This window comes from Cavia porcellus, unplaced genomic scaffold (assembly GCF_034190915.1).
Source record: "Cavia porcellus strain 051 isolate PalLab524CR breed Dunkin Hartley unplaced genomic scaffold, mCavPor4.1 scaffold_6, whole genome shotgun sequence".
In the NCBI taxonomy this organism is placed as follows: domain Eukaryota; kingdom Metazoa; phylum Chordata; class Mammalia; order Rodentia; family Caviidae; genus Cavia; species Cavia porcellus.
This window is the reverse complement of record NW_026947489.1, coordinates 99,400,588-99,416,467: the sequence shown is the minus strand read 5'-3', so window position 1 is coordinate 99,416,467 and position 15,880 is coordinate 99,400,588. Positions and strand designations below refer to the sequence as shown.

At 44.3% G+C, this 15,880-nt stretch overlaps 1 protein-coding gene across 2 annotated transcripts; it reads right to left on the bottom strand.

The window, feature by feature from the left end:
- Positions 1-6,702: 6,702 nt before the first annotated feature.
- Positions 6,703-10,074, bottom strand: LOC100715216 (calcitonin). 2 transcript variants are annotated; one of them, XM_003465717.3, is made up of 4 exons: positions 9,903-10,074; positions 8,853-8,947; positions 8,066-8,203; positions 6,703-7,192 (listed from the first exon to the last, which is right to left on the bottom strand). In XM_003465717.3, the coding sequence occupies exons 2-4, from the start codon at positions 8,936-8,938 to the stop codon at positions 6,994-6,996; spliced, it is 423 nt and encodes a 140-aa protein (XP_003465765.3). In that variant the 5' UTR covers positions 8,939-8,947; positions 9,903-10,074; the 3' UTR covers positions 6,703-6,993. The 2 variants fall into 2 exon arrangements, with proteins under 2 accessions (XP_003465765.3, XP_063107927.1); XM_063251857.1 differs by having other exon boundaries at positions 9,923-10,035.
- Positions 10,075-15,880: the final 5,806 nt, after the last annotated feature.

Genomic DNA, 15,880 nt, shown 5'->3' with positions numbered 1-15,880 from the left:
CTGACTAGTACTCCATTGTATAAAAATAGTACATAGTTTTTATCCATTCCTCAGTTGATGGGCATTTAGGTTGTTTTCAAGATCTGGCTATTACAAATTGTGCTGCTATAAACATGGGTGCACATATATCACTGTGATATGACGTTTTCAGTTCTTCTGGGAATATGCCTAGAAGTTGAATAACTGGGTCAAATGGAATCTCAAATCCCAGGTTTTTGAGGAACCTCCAGACTGGCCTCCACAGTGGTTACATTAGTCTACACTCCCACCAACAATGCAGAAGAGTTTCTTTTTTGCTACACCCTCTCCAGGATTTGCTGTTGGTAGTTTTCTTTATCCTGGCCATTCTTTCCGGAATGAGATGGAACCTCAGTGTTGTTTTAATTTGCATTTCTCTAATGACTAATGATGCTGAACATTTTTTATATATTTATTTGCCATTTGTATTTCTTCATCTGAGAACTATGTATTTTTCTCAGAGGCCCATTTTTGGAATGGGTCTTTGAATTATGAGGATCTGATATTTTTAATTCTTTATATGTTCTGGACAGAAGTCCTTTGTCTGAGGGACTGTTTACTAAGATTTTTTTCCAGTTTGTGGGTTTTATTTTCATTATGCTTAGAGATTTCTTTCGACATGCAAAAACTCTTTACTAGGATGCAATCCCAGTTATTGATTCTGTGAAGTATTTCACGTGTGGTTTGATTCTTGTTCACGAATTCTCTACCTACCCCATGTCTTCAACATTTCTACATACTTTGTCTTCCAACAAATTTAGTGTTTATGTTTTAATATTTAGATCTTTGATCCATTTAGACTTTAGTTTAGTACATGTTAATAAGCACGGATCTAGTTTTAGTTTTTGGCATATGGAGAGCCAGTTTTTCCAGCACCATTTACTGAAGACTATCTTTCTTCCAGTGGACATGTTTGGCCCCTTTATCAAAGACAGGTGACTGAGTATTGTTTGTATTTACTATACATTTTTGTTGTCTTTTTTACTACATTGTATTGAAATGAACTGCTTCTCTGGTTAGGTCAAAAGTTATTTATTATTATTCATTTTATTGTGCATATATTAAATTTAAAGATATCAATATCTATCTTATTTATTTCTAATAATAATGAATATCCATATATATCAACTCTTAGCTTAGAAAATCAAATTTTTGCTGGAAACTTTGTTAGCAATCATCTGTATTGCTCTTTTCATGATACTTTCTTCTGTCAAAGTCAGTCACATTTTAAAATTTAATGTTTGTATTTAACTTTGATGTTTGTGGTGTATATATTTATGACATAATATTTCACTACATACGCATGCATCCATAAATTATACACAGTATTGTTATACGTACTTTAAAATCAAAACAAATGATATCACTTGATATGTAGCCTTTGAAGCTAGCTTTATTTTGTATGTGTTATATGTGAGACTTACCCAGAATAGGTGCATACAATTATACTCTGTGCTGTGCAATGTATTATATATTTATATTTATGTATCTACTGTATGAATAAGCCACAGTTAAGTTATCTACGATAATATTATCTGGTGTAAGCAGCAGGAATAGGCTGGAATAGAGACAAATGAAACCCTGTGAGATGATTTAAAAAAACAAAATGAAAGAGACTATCAAAGTAAATTAATAAAAAAAAAACAAGTAAAGATGAAAAAGCATCTATTCAGCAAAGTGAGCTATAGTCCAGAACCTCAGTAAGAGGAAAAATAAGCTGTGGTAGCAGAAATAATTCCATCTCTCTAATATATCAATCTGCTCAGGCAGCCAAAACAGGACTGCATGGAGCAGGTGCCTTAAACAGCAGACACTGGCTCCTCGGTGCTGGGGGCTGGGAGTCTAACACAAAGGTGCCTCTGGATTGTCACCTGGTGAGGTCTTTCTTCCTGGCTTACACACTATAGCTGTCTCACTGAATCCTTGCCCGGCTTCTTTTCCATATTTGCATAGAGAGTAAGAGAGAACATTTCCTTCTGATAAAGACACTAGTCTCAGATTAGGGCCCTACTGTATCACCCTCATTTAAACTTGAGTACCTCCTGAGAGGGTCTGCCTCCAAACATAGTAACATAGGAGGCTGGGTTTCATCATAAGAGCCTGCGTGTGACCCAGCTCAGTACAGAATCACCCAACTCTTATAGATTACTTGTCTATGCCTATTGCTATACAACATCACACAGAAGCAACTTCAGTGTCAGTGATTACAACAGCAAATATTTATTTTTCATTCCCATGGGACTGTGGGTATTTCAGTGAAGATGATCTCAGCTGTTTCTGGCTGGGCATAGATCCAGGGTGTAGTTCAGGTTGAGCTCCATATATTTCATTTTGGAGCCCAGACCAATAAGGCAAAGGATACCGAGGGCACACTTTTTTTTTTTTTATCACAATGGTAGAAGCACAAGGGCACAAAATCCAACCACATAAACACATTTCAAGCCTCTGCTTGCTGGCATTTTGTTACTAATATCCATTAGCCAAGACAAGTCACAAGGTCAAGACTAGAGTCAAGGGGCAAAGAAATCAACTCTACCCATCCATGGAGCCATGGCAAGGATGGTACTATAGTATAGTGCAAAACTGGAAGCAATAATTCAGTCAGTCACAGCATATATGTGCCCTGGAGCTCTGATTGGGATGAGTTTTAACTGGCATTAAGGGTATTCCTTTTCTGCCATGGCCCTGGGTGGGATGTGAATAGTCAAGACTGACGCAGTGGTCATACCCAAAGTCATTGTTTCTCCATTGTTGTGATTTGGCCATCTTATGTGCCCTTGAATCTCTTCTTATGTTTTTTTTTTTTAATTTTTTATCGGTACCAGAGATCGAACTCATGACTGCCTGCTTGCAAGGCAGGAGCTTATGCCGCTGAGCTAAATCCCCAGCCCCTCTTCTAATGTTTTTGATCCTATGTTTTTCAGTGCTCAAATTAATTATACTCTTTCATTCTATGAGCTCTGAGTCAACTGAAAAATATCCCAGGGGTCCTGATATGAATTAAAAACAGCATTGGCTTTATTATTGGTGAATTGCCCTGGGCCCAAGACTAAAATGATTTCCCATTGTTTTCCTTCTTTATTTGAATTTCCCTACCTAATCAACAATGTCACACCTAGACACCTACACCTGCCTGTATTCTTTGTTTACTGCTCAAGAAGAAGAAAAGCTAGTCAGAATTACTTAAGCTGGTAAGTTTGGGTCAGAGGTGTGTCCAAGCTGAAGGAATAGTTGGTTTGAAAGCCTGGAGATAGCAACAGATCTCCAGTTGAGGGATTCCCTATCCAGGTGATTACTGAATACTAAGGGCTTTGGTCAATTTAGACTGCAGAAAATCAGGCCCTGAGGGAACCTTAGAGTCAACCACAAACATAAAAGGAAAGAAGATCTATCTCTATTCACTTACTCACTTGCTCTGTATTAAATGCCACCTGTGAGATGCATACTGTCCTCTGTGATGGGGATACGATGGTGACCAAAATGGCCATATCCCTGCCCATGTAAACCCTACATTTATGCTGGGGCACGAACAATAAAATACATAAGCAAGAATTATGATATGATAGAAAGAAGTAAGGAGAAAAAAGAAAGAAAGAAGAGAAGGGGGTTAAGGTGTGTTGGTTGGTGGAGGTGTGGGGAAATTTCAGAAAGGGTGGCCAGGGTAGGTGATGTCTGAGCAAAGATCAGGTAAGAGTATTCTGCCCAGTGATGCCACTAGCAAGTTTGCAGACTTGCAGTGATCAAGTGTCAGAAGAGAAGGGTTAAAGAATAGCAAGAAAGTCAGAGTATAGGAGTGTGGGAGAAGAGAACAGGCAGAGAGAGGATGGACGTAATAGGAGGAAAAGGTGACCTTAACCGGACCATGGAAACCACTGTGATGCCTCAGTCATATGGGGAGTCATTGGAGCGTTTTGAACATAAGAAAGACGTGGTGTGATCTACCTTTCCAGTGGACTACTGTGTTGAGTACAGAAAGGAGAAAGGAAAGGAACATAATTCTAGGTGATCCAGAGAAAATAGCAGAGTCAGTTACAGAAGGGACTGACTTTTTAAATTAGCAAACTAACTCCCTCTAGTTAGTTGGTTGGGTACCAGAGAAACTGGCTGTTAAGTCACATCAGAGGTACACTCGGTAACTTGCCCCTGGTGGTCCAGTAGATGCCAGGGACATTGACACTGGGAAATTCATGCATCAGATCTTGTGACATCTCTGATTCATTCCCATATGTGGAGAGTTTATCATTCTACAACGAAAATCACCTCAAACTCTTTCAACTGAAATGTGAACCCCTGACGACAGGGAGTTTAGCCTGTGCATTGCTCAATTGCCGGTGCCTAGAATACTGCTAACATATAGCAGACACTCAGTAAGTACTTGTCAAATGTCCAAATGCCTCTGTTCAACTTGTTGCAGGACCTTGATCAAAATATTTCTCTGTATCTCATAGAATACAAGGTAGGATTGGATGGTGTAGATGACCTTGCCAAGTGGGCCAGTCTGTGATCCCGTTTCAGAATCTGAGCCATCATTTCTAAAGAGCTTTTCAGGCCAAGAGGTGCATGGACAGGGAGGCTCATGGGGAGAAGGAAAGGGATGGATAAATGGAAACCTGAGCCACGGAGAAGTACGTGGGTAATCTCTGAGGCTGGGACCAGGGCCCCTTCTTGAAATCAATGCATTTTTTTTCCCACAAGCATGGGAACCAAATACCAAAGAGGGATGTTTCACTAGAAACTGAGGGTACAAAATAATGAAAATTCATCCCAAGCATGTTGCCTTTGCTTCAAGCAAATCAGCCTGGTCAACAAAGTACTCACGGTCCCCTAAAGTACTCCTAGGAAAAATGGCGTAAATGGTAGCACAGATTGCATTTAAGGGTATTGAAAATACATTTTTAATTTTGATGAAGTTCACAAATGACAACATTGACATTTCTTTAAATAGATTGTTCCATCAAGCCGTAGCATTACCATGTGTCCCCAGACACTCAAGTGATTTCATGTCCCCCTGAGGTTTGGCAGAGTTGCCAACATCACAGAATAGCTGAGGGGGACCAGATTTGTTACCAGATAGGCCTATGAGACATGCTGTCATGTTTATTGGAGACAGAATTAAATATAAAATGATGCACAATAGGTAACCATGACAAGCTTATTCTGCACTTAGCTTTCTTTTCAAATGAAAAAGATAGTTTCAATATCAAGAAATATGCAAAGATGTATGTCTTCCACAGAGCCTGTCTTACAAATTGTCTTCATTATACACTCAAAGAAGTAGAGTTTAGCTTCAATGTGACCTAGGAAAGGAAAAAAGAAAATAACAGCTAGAGTTTAGTTATTGCCAAGCTCTTGACAGCTATTGCTTCAGTTACCCTTTATATGAATACTAGGAGGGAGGTACTATAAAAGCCTTTGGCACAAAAGGAGAAGCTGAGGTTCAGAGAGAGTTAAGTGACTGGTCCAGTTTGTAGAGACAGTGCAGGTCAAACACAGTTCTTAAACCTAAGATCCTCCTCTTAATTCAGATGTGCATGACGTTGTAGTATCTGCTCTAAAAGGATAATGTCCTTCCCTTTCAAATCCCAAAGGATCTGTATTTTCTGTCCTGATGAATGTCTTTGCATTCAAAAGAAAAGAATGCAAAAACAGAGAAGATGAACCCAAATTCTAGGGTTTTAGTGACAGGGTCTCAGAATTTTTCTTCAGTCGCTGATGTGGGTAGTGTTCCCTGTGGACTTTTTCAACCATATGAGCTCATAGACGCTCAAAGCATAGACTACAACCCCACACTCTGTGGTCCTCCCTCCTCTTGCATCACAGCATAGGTACTCACCTGCTTCCTGGGGCCAGTTAAGCTATTCAGGCCTGAAGATCCCTCCGGCGCCGGCCAAAGGCTTTGGAACCCACATCAGTGGCTATGAAGTTGTCCTTTGCTACACCCCCTGACCTGCTCAGCAAGCCTGCCAGCCGTTGGGTCACACAGGTGGCAGTGTTGCAGGCTCTCTTCTGGGCAGTGATGCTGGTTTGCAGAATTAAAAAAAAAAAAAAGGAGAAGAGAGAGAGAGAGAGAGAGAAAGCCTGTCTGTGAGAGGTTGGGGGAGGAGCCTGCCCTGTGGGACCATCATGGTAAAATTGCTGCTCTGAAAGATACCAATTAACCTTAAGTGTCTCCTAAACATATTTATCAGAGCATAAAAATGAAAAGATCATTAAGGAAAATACCATGATCATGCTCCATAGATATCCCCATTTATATAGGGGGTCAGAAAACCCTCAGATGACTCTGGGTAGGACTGGCCATGGAACACAGGATTGCAGTAGCCAAACTTTCCTGCATAATAAATAGGCTAAAAATTAGCAAAGAGTTACCAGAGTGAATAATGCCAGCATACCTAGGCTCATTCACAAGGACTGTGGAATCCACTGCCCAGTCATATGCATAAAATACTCTTTCTCAAGAAAATGAAAGGCCTTACCTTACCTGGAAGAAGAGCAGAGTTTGCAGCATCTGGTCCAGAGGTGCTTACCTGCTCCTTGGCAGCCCTTTTCTTGCAGGTTGGGCTGGATCACAGGGACCACTGGCCTGTGTCCAGCTACCACAGGGCTAAGGCTACTTCTAAGCACAGGTCCTAAACACCAGGAAGCCGGAGATGTAGGCTACAGCAACAACCACCACAGCTCAGGTCTTGTTGAAAAAATAATTTTATTCCGCAAATGAGCAGCACAGTCAGAAGCAGGACTGAGAAACTCTACTAAGGAATCCTCAGGGACCTCAGAAGGGTTGCCCTGGCTCTCTCATATTCTCCCAGATTATTCTTTTCTAGCCTCTGATTCTTCCTTTCTCTCTGCCCATATGAGGTTCCAGATACTCTGCCAGAGGAAAACCACCACCAACAGCCCAAAGAGCAACCAGAGAGGAACCACATGCATCCAGTTATCGAAAGAAAGCAAAAAAAGAAATCAGAATGAAACAGTTTAGTTGGCAGCCTGGGACATGCCAATGAGAGGGCGCTGGTTTGTCTCCAAGTCATTAGTCATATCTCTTTTCTTTCCAGGTGCTCCAACCCCAATTGCAGTTTGGGGGAATGTGTGAAACTTGTTGAGGTCCTGTGTGTAGGTGCCCAGCATGCAGGTACTCAGATTACCACATCGCTTAGATCTGGGGTTGTCCAGGCTGCAGGGAGAAGACATGCCAGATAATACCATGCACAGGGTCTGCCCCTGTGGGGAATCAGCAGGTTAGACAAGGCAGGAAGCCTTTTAGGTGGGGAGGAGGCACAAGTAGAGGGCAGCTCACAGAGTCTCCATTAGGAGGGCTCAGAGGTAGGGTGGGCTAGTGTGGTGGTAGGAAGAGTGACCTCTGGCATCCCACATGCGGTTCGGTTCTTCATGCTTAATGGGGATTCTCAGGGTGGATACAGGATGCCTCATGCCTCTACCTGCTACTGCAGGACCAGCTGGAGCTGGTCTCCTTCCCAGCCTCAGGGTACATAGGGAGCCTGGGAGGGCAAGGTGCTCTTTCCGGCCTCGTGACAGCATGCACATCTCCACGATGCTCCAGACCTACCTTACTCACTGCTATACCTGTCCCCATCCCCTGCAAGCCTTCGACTTCACTTTACAAATGTAAAATTCAAGGCTCTTTATGAGAGAATGTGACATGCAGGCAAAGTAGATGGACCCAAATTTTTATAATCTCCTGAGATATACAAGGTCTATCCCCAGGCTTCAGACATTATCCTTACCGGTCTTTACTCATCCACTGGGGGGAGGTCTTCCTGCTCTCACAGGGCCAATTCCCACCGTAAGCGACTCCACACCTTCCCTAACTACTTTCAGAATGGAGATGTGATCTAACCAGTCTCGCCAGCTGACCCTCATCTTCAGTACAGTCTGAGAACAGCTGGGCCCCATGTCTTGATGTACAGCACAGCGTGCCAGACTCCTGGCCTGTGAGTTCTCGCCTACCTTCTGGGATCCATCTTCCTGTGGATTTTGGAGCCTCAACAGGAAGGAAAGCCCTGGACTGGCCAGGTGGGAGCCTTACCTGGAGGCTTCTGTTTCCTGCTCCTGCTCCAGCTCACTGGCCTTCATCTGCATGTAGTCCTGCACCAGTGCGGCCAGCAGGAGGCGCGCTTCCTCCTCACTGAGTGTGGCCAGGTCTAGGCTGTTGTCTAAATCCGGCCTGGTAGGGAAAACAAACTTGGGATGGACTCTAAGCCCTTGGTGCTCCCTCCCCGGGATAAGCAGTCAGGGATCTTGGTCCTTGGTTCTTCCCGGAGGGAAGTCCCAAGGTTCAAGGCTTGTGCCCAGTGTTCTTGTTGGAAGCCTGGCACTGATGTGGGTCTCCCGGCAGAGGTGTTAGATTGAAGTCAGTGCACACAGGCTGATGAAACCCACTGGTTAAATTTTCAGGAATTTTTGTGATGTAAGTGTTCGGTGTAACCACTGTTAGAAATTAAATGACAAAACCTACAATGAGTTGAATCTAAATAAAGTTTTAATTTAATAAATATAATTTGTAAGTGAGAAAAATTAACATTACATATAAGATTTGGTAAACTAGTTATTTTTGGGATGTAATCCATTTCTCAATCATAGCTGATTGGACAGCTAGGTAAGTTGTTTATACAAAAGTTGGATGAAAAGCAACAGAAGCATTTTGCTAGAGTCAGTAGGGTCTGTGGGAACTTATAACACAAAGTACTGTATATCAGAATATTAAAAAGTGTGCACTATATATTTAATGCCAGAAAAAGTTTACAATAAACGTATATGGGTGCACGCACACACACAGAGCAAGGAGTGGCCCTCCTGGTTTCAAACTATGTTACCTGAAGGGCACTGCATGCAGGCTGCCTGAGAGGTACAGAACTAAGATGCTGAGAGCCAGGAAGGGGGAGAACTTCCGGAAGCCCATGACGTCTCCCTGCAAGGGAAGAATGACATCATCTCAGGCACCCACTCAAAATTCTAAGAGGTCACAGGGTTGGCCTCCCGTCTCCTTCTGCCTGTCTCTAACTTCTTGATTTCATGGCTTCCGATATTTCCCTTCATCTACTTTTCCTCATCAGCAAAGCGGACCATCGCTAGACTCAGCAAGCATGCAGCATGCACAGTTTGCAAGAGAGAGGAGCTATATGAGACGGACAGACAGATCGAATTCTATCTTCCCCGGCCACCAAATGCTCCATAAACCTGTTGGTCAAGTCTGGAGGATACTCACATTGTCCCTATCACAATAACTGCTTCCATAAGACAACCCAGAACTTCTTATGTGGGCTTTCGAATGCACCCAGGGGTGGGGAAGCAGAGGGCGGGTAGAGCGCGGATAATTTCTGCATTTATAATCTGAGAAACTGAAAGACCATGTTTTGTGCTCAGCGGCTCCACCTTCTGGCAACTCCGTTGCTTGCAAGAACCAAGCTTTGGCTAAAGTTGGGTTCTTGGGAGATTTCTCTACTCTGAGTGCAAAGTGGGGCTTGCAAATTAGGGAACCAACGGTTCAGTCGCTGCGCTCGCTTGAGCCGTATTAGCGCCTGCCAAGGCTCTGAGACAGGCGTGAGAACGAGAGGCATCGGACGCGATTCCCGAAAGCACGATCTGCAGAAACCTGCTCTCGCGTCCTCCTGCGAGCGCGGAGCTGGGGGCTCAGGATGCCGAGATCGGCAGCCGAGGAGCAGGGAGCGCACAGCAAGGAGTTCCCGGCCTGATATACCCGATCCTACCCGTGTGGGGAGCCTGGGATGGACCAGGACTAACAGAGACTCTGACGAAGAGATGGAGACCGAAGTGGACAGAGTGACCGAGAGTAGGAAGGAAATGAACTGAGATAGATTAAGGGCGCGCGAGGGAGGGCTGGGGAGGGAGAGAAGAGGACACACCTGAGCAGACCGGGGCTCACCTGGCCGGCGAGGTCTTGGAGTAGAGGCGCGGTGAGCTAGAGTCCTTCGGAGCGTCGCTTGAGCTGGGCAGCCTCTGGGTGCCTCTCTGAGCCTGCAGCTGCTCTTATTCCAGCCACCGCCATGGGCCGGGAGGGGTCCCCAGCGCCGGCAGCCAATGGGCAGAGGGGGCCCGGACCCCAGCCACATTGCGTCACGCCCAAGCTTCCAGAACCTGTGGCGTGCATCACCACGGCCCCACTTAGGTTTGCACTGAGGTCACTGAGGAAAGGGGGAGGATGGGGCGATCAGCGAGAAAAGCCTTCAAATTAGGCCGGAATTTGAGAACAGTTTAGTGTCACGGTCGATTTCACCTCTTCATTCCGGTTGGGCTTTGAACGTTCGCCTACGCCAACGCCAGCTGTGCGCTCTGAAGGGGCGGATCCAGGGCTGTCCAGATTCCCGGCTCCCGTGAGGCTGACCCAGACCCTTGCCCAAGTGAGGCTTGGAGGGTTAGGATAGCAGTGTGGATTCTCAGGCCACACAAGTGTTGAACTCCAGCAGGAAAGGCTACTGGAAACAGGAAGATTCCTAGGTGTGAGTTCAATTCCAGCTGAGCCTTTCGTGTGTGCTGGAGGGCGAGCAACTTCATGGGTCCTCAGTGTCTTTATGAAAGAACTGCCAGATTCTCCAAGGAATGTCACGAGAGGTGTCCTTGTGCCAGGGGCCAGCTAGGCAGAGATCTAGAAAAGTTTCCTGGGATGAGCTTGATTATGCCACCCTAAGATCTCTGTTGATACCGAGTCCCTGAGTCCCAGGGTGCTGTTGATCTAGTGTGTGTGTGTGGGGGGGGGGGGGCTCTGATAACCAGGTGGGCCTGAGGCGTGAGGTGTGAGGGAAAGAAGTTTCCACAGCCTCCATCTAGACCTCTAGTTCTCTTTTCTCCACCATCAGTCACCTCTTATTAATTAGCCTGCCTGGGCCATTTGCACAGCTGTCTCTCTGCTTCCTGCTGCTGTTTGCCCAGATGTCCCAGTGGCATTTGATTCTGGCCAGCACTCCGCCCCTGCACTTAGGTCCTGAACTAAAAGCAGGCAGCCTTGACAGTGCCTGGGGCCTCTGCTGGAACTAGTCACCCTCACCCTCGTCCACAAACGGATTCCTTACTGTCTCGGAACAGGAGCCTGCGCCTGCCTGGAAGCGCAGACGCTCGGACGCAGGCACGCAGAGAGAGGTTTCCTTAGAGGCGCACTCGCAGACCTGTCCCCATCCTGCCTGCGAGTCCCTGCAGTCGCGTCCACACTCCGCCAGGGTGGTGATCTTTGTATATCACACCCTTCGAGACTAGGCGCGTGCATTGCGCCCATTTACGATCTCCCTCTTGTTCCCTTTCAGCCCACAGCTTTGGAGACCACTTGGCCTGAGCTTTTAGATTCAGGCAGGCACTGATGGATCGCGGTCCGGATCCGGCATTTGCTTGCTGTTTGCTGCAGCTAAGACTGGGACTGCGAAGCTTCTCTGCTCACGCGGGATCCCTAGTTGAGAGTGCACAGCGCGGTCCGCAGCAGCCTCTACAGGCGCCTCCAGCGCTGTGGGAGCTCAGCAGCAGCAGCTGGGGACCAAGGGACGATTTGCGAGGACTCGGAATTCGTGTTTCTCCAAGGCAAAGCAAAAAGTATCACCCAGCGGTGCCTGAGTGGCCAGAGCCATGGAACTCGAGGTTTCCCCTGGGTGCGCACCTCTGTCCCCTGTGTCTAGGAAGCTTCGGTATTTCTTAGGGCACACCTGCCTCGCGTCGGCATGGTGGGATGGTGGCTTCCGTGCTCAAGGAGGCTGCATTAAACTTCTAAGATGCAATTGGATAAGTTTCCTCTTTAACTTCTGGGAAGTACTGCAACGAGGGAATTAAAATTTAAGAGTGCATCTGGTATCTGAGATTCCCTTTCTGCAGAGCCCGCCCACGGGAAGCGGTTAGACCCGGACGGGAAGAGCTCGCCAGGAAGATGCCGGCGTGCGTCTGGCTCAGACCTTAGAAATACTTGAGGCGAGTTCAGGAAGGTGGATTTCCAGGGCCCAATCTCGGGCTTTTGGGCTTTCAGCCGGTTACTTCCGAACTCTGGCCTGAATTTTCCGGTTGAGCTTCTCAATAAGTTGGCGAGGGCCGAGGTGCCGCCACTACGGGGCGCACAGCACTAGGCGCTGGGCAATGTGGAAACATATTTTGCATTCAGGTGCCAAATCCTACAGAAATGACTTCCTCTTTCTGTCTGGAGATTTCTCACATAATTTCCTGAAAGCGCTCGTAAGTATGCGTATCCTAACAGTGTATTTCCCTAAGAACTCACAGATTTCACTCGTGCAATGGTGACCGCAAAATGGTTAGGAAACGACCACTCTGAGGGCAGATTTCGTGGCCCTGTTACTTTCCGGGTTCGGATCTCTGTTCCTGGCTGCAGTGTGTGTCTTCAGCCCTTACAGCAGACACCAGTTCTTCCTATGAGATTTCAGGCAACTACAAACCACAGGCTGCTGCTGTTAGGGAGTCCACACCCAGAGGGCGCGCAGGAAGCTCCCAGCAATTCCAAACTTTAAAAATCAGTCCCTCCAGAAAGGCAGAGGCCAGATTATGCCTGAGGTAGTAGGAAGTCCCTGCAGCCGTGCTGGGGCCAAAGGTAAACCAAACCAGCCTAGACCAAACCACGTTATTTTCTTGGGTAATCAGTAGCTTGCTGGGTACGTTAGTAGGCGCTCCACCCATCGGTCTCTCAAGGTAGCTTGCAGAAAACATGAGTTGAGTTAAAGCAGTTTTCTGCGCAGACTGTTCAGCCAGGTTTTCCCATTTTACTTGCACACAGAACTGAGGCAGGGAGGTGAGTCGTTTTCTCTGGGGTTTGTTGTAAACATCTTCTGGTGTGAAATACAAAACCGTTCTCCTGGGAGCCCTTTCAAGCCAATGAATCAGAGAGAGTGACCATCTTCCTACGTTAGAGGACTTCCGGCTTAGATTGCTTAAGCTTTGTCCTCCAATCCCTGCAACTTCTCTGTTTTAGGTGCCAACAACAAAATCTGTGCGAGTCAATAAGGCAAATGCTGATTTTAAGATAATCCTTTGACTATTTAGCCCTTGGTTTTACTTTCTTATTTCATAACTTTAAGATCTGGAGATCAGAATCTGTTTTGAAATAATCTAATTTGGAAAGAAACATTTTTACAGTACTCTGATAGATTTCAATTGTAATATTTACACCCATTTATTTAAGTTAGATTCCTGTGCTCTTTGATTTATAACATAGTGATAGACTCTAATGAAAATAAAGATGAAATCTGCCTGAAAATCCTTATGTGAATTTCAAGGTGATTAAAAGTTTATACCTAAAAGCTGTTATTAATTCAGTAAGCCAGTTGTGAAATAAACAAATGGTCATCTGAAAGAACAAAGCACACTCATATTTCAGAGCTCAAATCAAATTTTATTTCTTAGGTAATAATTTATGTATAATATAGTCTCAGCAACAACAAAATCACAACAATGCCAACTACAAAATATCACAACAATGGGTAGCAGCAGCAATAGCAACGTCAACTGCCCAACTCCATTCTCTTCAGCCTGGCAGAAAATTGGAGCTGTCAAATTAACTGGAGAATGTCTCCTGCAAATTGATTGTGTGGTTCAAAGAAGAGGAGAAACCAAGGCACTAAGTTTACTGAAGAGCATGAGAAAGAAAATGATTGCTTCTGAATGCTTTTCCTAAGTCATGCTTAGAGTCTGATCAAGTCCCTAGTGGAAGAGGGAGGACAGAAACAGTGTCATAGTGCCAGCAAGATTCACAATAGGTAAGATTAAAAAAAGTCTAAGAGTCCATAGATGGATGTGAAGTGTATATGTATGCCTGTGTATATGTGAAGTGTATATGTGAAGTGTATATGTATATGTGTGGAATACCATTCAGCCTTAAAACAAGGTGGACAGTCTGCCACATTTACTGTTGAGAGCATGTAATACTCTCAACAATAAAGAGCACTACTGTGTTCTCTACTGGAAAATATTATGCTACATGAAATTAGTCAGGCACAGACAGACACCAACAGTGCATGACCCCTCCATAGGTGGAATCTGCAAAGAAGTGGAACTCTAAAAGAATCATAGTCTTTAGGAGATAAAGGGTAGGAGGAAGGGGGAGATATTGGTCAAATGATAAACCTTATAACTATAAAATAAGTAAGTTCTTTGACAATATAATACGTTTTAGAGCACTAACAAACAGCACGGTGACTATAGATGATGATGATGAGGGATGATGATGATATATTATGTGATTCAAATTGAAGCTTGCTAAAAGAGTAAATCTCCAGAGTCACACTCCCATAACTATGTTGGAGACGGGCCACCTTAAAAATATAAACTTTGAAGAATAGAAAAAGTGAGTGAGAGAGCTAGAAACAAACCCTGGTAGGAACTTTGCAGAAGCCTTTATAACAGGTGAATCTCTATAAATATTGGAGAGGACATCAGCATTTTATTAAAAACTAGATATAAAATTATCTGAAATGTTGCACATGCATGAAAAGTTATATAAAAGCATATTGAAATAAAACAAAGCAATAATATTATACATATTAAAACCACTGTCAATTGAGTTCCACTTGTCTTCCAGGCACTGTGTGTATGTCATCTTTCATATTATCAGTGGTTTAGTAAGATAGGCACTATTGTCTATTGCACAAAGAAAGGAGATTACTAAAAGAATTTGGCTTGAGTTAATTATATTTTCTAGTCTCCTTCTGAAGACCTGAAATGCCAGAACATAGCTTATCTGCCTGCTATATCAGGTAAGAGGTCTGGTCCCCTGGATCTGGGCACTGACTCAGAGGAAGATATGTCGATGTCTGCCTGCTTTGGGGCTAATGTGATTTGTTGTGAGAGGCTCAATGACCAGGCATAAATCATTTACAATTCCTGGACCAACATTTGGGAGATTGACAGTTTCATAGCAGGAAAATAAATGTTGGTACTGCCACTTAAGATAAGTAAATTGCTAAAGAATAAAACCCAAATCAGATTCATAATAATATTCATAAAATAAACATTTAGAACACTTCAAAGTAACAAAAAAACCCAAATGGCTTCACTTCTTATATTTAGCATGATGTGATGGTGAGATCCTTGGCTGACTTATAGAATGCTTTGTTTCACCAGTGGAGGCAGTGCTGGGAGCCAGGTGATGGGGTTCTAATTCCTACCTGTCATTCATGGGGTGTGGCTGAGCAAATCCATTTAGTCCTGTTTTTACCTTTGACCTATGAATTTATTGGATTGGGATATTCCCAAACTGCCTTCTAATCATGACATTTTGGAAATACGCTGTGAATTTTATTTCATCTTTATAGTACTTCTCTATAACACTGGTACATCTACTATTTGGCTTCTTCCATTTGTCCCATCAGGTACCACTATATTGTGATGCTGGACAGATCACCCTGAAGAAGAGACATGTCATTCTAAGGAGTGATACAGCTGGAAAAGGTACTGCCCGCTCCTGATAATGAGGCATACGTGATTTTCAGAAGAGGTAGAAAGAAGAGGGTAACAAATACTGTGAGCCTCATCTCCTTGTCACCAAAAGATGCAATAATACCTTGGGCAGGAAGCACCATGTTTTTCTCTGCATCAAAAAAATAAATCTGCACCTGACTCCGGGTCCTAGTCTAAGTTCCATTTTTCTGCAGATTGTCAACAGAAGCTTTGCAATGGGGCTACCTAGTGTGTCCTCGGAGAGTGCAAATCACATATGTTATGGAGCCTGGAAAACCAGCTCTGAAAAATTCTCTTTAGAGGATCCCTCCCAAGTGAGAAGACAGACAGAGAGATTAACCTTCCAATATTCTAGCCAATATTTCAAAAATATATATATGATAAGCTTTGGAGGTAATTTGATTGGGAGATATATCAATGAATGTGTGTAAGGAGATGGATTACATTG

What these genes read in the sequence shown, in the direction of transcription:
- LOC100715216 (XM_003465717.3), bottom strand. Translation starts at nt 8,938, where the DNA reads ATGGGCTTCCGGAAGTTCTCCCCCTTCCTGGCTCTCAGCATCTTAGTT. An exon ending in CTGCATGCAGTGCCCTTCAG is followed by an intron (nt 8,204 to 8,852) that starts GTAACATAGTTT and finishes TTTCCCTACCAG; the next exon opens with GCCGGATTTAGACAACAGCC. An exon ending in CAGGAAACAGAAGCCTCCAG is followed by an intron (nt 7,193 to 8,065) that starts GTAAGGCTCCCA and finishes TTCTCCCTGCAG; the next exon opens with CCTGGACAACCCCAGATCTA.